This window comes from Pyrus communis, chromosome 5, assembly GCF_041283825.1.
Source record: "Pyrus communis isolate YQ-2024b chromosome 5, ASM4128382v1, whole genome shotgun sequence".
NCBI classification, from domain to species: domain Eukaryota; kingdom Viridiplantae; phylum Streptophyta; class Magnoliopsida; order Rosales; family Rosaceae; genus Pyrus; species Pyrus communis.
Window position 1 is genome coordinate 1,998,588 of NC_142569.1, and position 3,846 is coordinate 2,002,433.

Here is a 3,846-nt window from a genome sequence, read left to right on the forward strand (position 1 = left end):
TTTGTAAAACGCGTCGTTTCCCGTATACCATCAAAATTGAGCTCAAATATTTGGGTTGTACTTTTACAAGTCGATGCATGAAGTCATTTCCTATTGACTGATCTTGTTCATAACCTTCTAATTCAATTAATGTACAACAATTAGGCAAATGATGCACACATCTCCATCGATCTTTCCATAACGAAGTCTCGCCATGGCTGTTTGTCTAGGGATGCTGGTCAAGGTTGTGGCTGTTATAATCATCGCCGTCCATTGCACCATCATTCTCCACCATTGAAGCAACAGAGAAGCTCCACACGGAAGCACAGTTTTCGTCAGCTGCATATCACGGGACAATTAACCTTCTATTAGTACCGTGAATCACTGACCCTTTCTTATGTTATCCAGTGAAAATTATGCACGCAGCTCAGATAAACCGGCTTAGGAGCTAATGACAAACTTCATTCTTTTAACAAGTGATATCATGTAGCTTCATGCCATCTAAAGGGCCTGAGAAGATTGGGGGACATAACACCACGACAAGTTCAACGGAAAAAGGACAAGATGCAGATTGGGAAAAAAAGAGTGGAGAAAATGACACGAACAGAAACAAACATGATTTATGTAGGAGACTAAAATTGGAAGGATATACAATGTGATTTGTCAAAAGTATCTCCGAAAAGCATTAGCGTTATAGGAGGTACCACTCAGATGAAACTCGTCATTGCCATCATCAGGATCAACAAATCTTCGATGCCCCGAAGAAGTGGTAGCCATTGGCAGAAAGGGATGAAAGGAGAATCCGTTAACAGTATCTGTGTGGCGTATAGAACAGAAGAATGAGTCAGCAAAGAAGAGACTAAGGTATATTGCAGTGGCACTTTTAACATTTTTTATAGGATATGAAATGAATACCCAATGCCGCTTGGAAGCCTGATACCCATTGTCCAGTTTGCAGATCATAGATATGCACAACACCATCCTAAAACACATATGCACGATTAAATAATTGTTTCATTACATTTGAAGCAGGGTTCGGAGTTTTGACTTGGTTTGTGGCTTCATATTTGGACATTGAAACATAATTCAAAGGTAAGATGGTACCTGACCACCTGTACAAAGATGGCGTCCAAGTGGCTCAATATCAAACAAAATCCGTTGGTTGGTATCTTCCGATGACCTATATAACCTGATTCCACAGCCAAATAAAGTAACGTGACCAGAAGAGAGCTCCAATGTTCAGAAGACTAGATAGTTTTCTAAATTAGGGAAGGAAAGAAAAAATATCTTACTTGTACACAACATCAACCGTTTTGCGTATATCCCAGCATAATATATAAGGATCCTTCAAGTAATTTATGGAAGCCAAAATCAATCACATTTAGAATTGAAAGCAAGAGCACAAATGTAAATATAATATATATATATAATACGTTAACAAATTTCTATGTGAAAAATAAAGCATGTAAGTCACATTATAAACCGACAGTTTTTACATAGAACTGGTTTACTGTATATCCATTAAATAACCGAATACCAGAAAAAAATTAAAAATAAATGACAAACCAAAAACGATGGAGCATGTAAAAGCATTTTACCTTTCTGCCTCCAGTATATAAATAATTTCCATCCTTTGAAAACTGGACCTGAAAGCAAAAGCTTCAATTCATCTGTTGAAGTTATGATCGAAGTGAAATGAACAATAAGAAACAATGACTTACATGTGTAATCCCGCCTTCATGACCATGCAATACATACAAGGGTTCCATATTATCTTCTCTATATATTGCAGCAGTCTTGCTATAAGAACCTATAGCAAGCATTCCACTATGGGTTGGACAAAAAGCCATTGCGGACATAATACCTGTCCACAATAAAAATGTTGAGAAACATTAAGCACTTGCACATCTTCTTAATTTATCATCAGAATTCAGAGATAAACTGATAACATGTACCTGTTTGGCCTTCTTTGTTTCCTTGAAGGGTCGAATATTGTTCAAAATCCCTACCAGGGTTGTGTAAATCAAACACCCGAACAGATTTGTTGTATCCAGCAAAAATCCTACAAAACAACTGAAGTCACATAAAAACAAAGTAGAAAACATGCAATTGAATAATATAAGCTTTGAAAAGGAAAGGAATAGAATATTGCTTACTTTGTTCCAGTAGGATTAAAGGCAATTGAAAAAGCAGCTGTGATTTCATCCACGGCATCATAAGCACGATAAGTGCAACGTAGCTGCAGTTTCAGCCCAAGACCAATGGTGTAATAAGATATACAAACATTAACCCAAAAAATACATATAAGAGCTGTGCATAGTGTACACATGGGAAAAGAGTGATCTAGATTTGCAATAATGAGCCAGCACCTGTCCAGAAGAAGCATCCCAAAGATGAATTGGATGGTCACGAGATGTAGTTGCAAAAACACAGGTAATTGGGTCTGCAACGTCGTAGAAAATTCCAAATCAAGCTTTAGCTTACAGAATCATATCAGCCACTCTAAAGTAAATATCCTGAATATCAAGTTCAGGTTCTCATCGTCACAATAAAGAATAAACTTAACAAATTGTCCCTCTTAGAAGAGTTACAAAAGTACCTGAAGCAGACATGTACGGGTACCAACAGAAGTCGTATACAGACTCTCCCTCGTTCACAACAAGGTTTGCAGCGTACGAATCTGCAGCTCAAGAGTACAAACATGTAAAGACTAAAAAGATGATTACTCTTACATGCAAATACAAAATCAATCACAAATAGCTCATCCCCGAAAAATTTCGCTCAAACAATACCAAACAAAAACTTTCAGTAACAAGTCTTCTTTTGGCAGATTGGCATACAATAAACTCCAAAGCAAATATATTTCGGGGCGAGATCTTACCTTCATCAGCAGCTACAGAACAATCATTAGCATTCTCACTCCCATAATCCGGTCTGATAAAAACGAAGCAAGAGCAGAGTTAGCAAACACCACCACGAGCGATTTGCGAAAAGCTTGGTTTTTGACATGCATTTTGAGTACTGAAGGTCAGAAACAAAATCCCCAAATTGTGACCCAAATCAAATGGCAGTGCTTTACTCAAAAACCCATACAAAAATAACACAAAAGCCGTCAATCAATGAGAACTTACAATGCGAAAACACGAAGCGTGTTGTCCTCGGAACTGGTAAGAAAGCACGACCCATCCGGCGACCTACGCCAAAAAAAATAAAACCCCAAATAAAAAGACAACAAATTTATGAAAAAAAAATGATGGGAAAGTAAGGGGGATGCAAAAGGAATTACCATTTGACGCCCTCGAGAAAGTTGTTCGGAATTGGGGAAGTTCGGAACTGGTGGCGGAAATGGAAGGCTCTGTGCGGATGAACATCGAACCGAATCGCCGGCCAAGAGTAATCTTCTTGCCGTTGATGGGTTGGGTTTTCTGTAATTTCTGTATCTGGAGAGGGCAAATTGGGTTGGTACTGCTGCCGCTCTTCTTCTTCGGCCATCGTTCAAGCTATTGAGGCTTGCTGATCAGCTATGAGTGAGAGCTTGCTGGGTTTGGGTATTACCGCCAAAAATAGGGAATGCTGCTTCAGGTTTTTTTTTTTTTTTTTGAGTACATCCAAGAAATTCGAACCTAAAACATCTCCCTTATGAGTGAAGAGGAATACGAAAAACCGAAATCTTCCTACTCGAACAAGAAGTCCTATAGTTTACAACTCTTCTTTATATAGAAATTCGACCTATTGCTCCGCATCCCCCCATCAGTTTACTATGAAGAGAAGAATCAAAAGGATTGAACTACCTACTCATTATTCGGAGGTGAATCATAGAACACTAAAAGCTGTGGTATCTTATGGACCTAACATAGGTCACATCCC

At 38.4% G+C, this 3,846-nt stretch overlaps 1 protein-coding gene across 2 annotated transcripts; it reads right to left on the reverse strand.

Annotated features, from left to right (window-relative positions):
- Positions 1-3,846, reverse strand: LOC137726612 (uncharacterized). 2 transcript variants are annotated; one of them, XM_068465548.2, is made up of 14 exons: positions 3,266-3,846; positions 3,111-3,173; positions 2,861-2,913; positions 2,579-2,659; positions 2,349-2,422; positions 2,136-2,218; positions 1,935-2,041; positions 1,701-1,843; positions 1,578-1,625; positions 1,272-1,324; positions 1,084-1,168; positions 895-961; positions 684-794; positions 1-318 (listed from the first exon to the last, which is right to left on the reverse strand). In XM_068465548.2, the coding sequence occupies exons 1-14, from the start codon at positions 3,469-3,471 to the stop codon at positions 206-208; spliced, it is 1,287 nt and encodes a 428-aa protein (XP_068321649.2). In that variant the 5' UTR covers positions 3,472-3,846; the 3' UTR covers positions 1-205. The 2 variants fall into 2 exon arrangements, with proteins under 2 accessions (XP_068321649.2, XP_088549831.1); XM_088693705.1 differs by having other exon boundaries at positions 2,579-2,662; positions 3,266-3,603.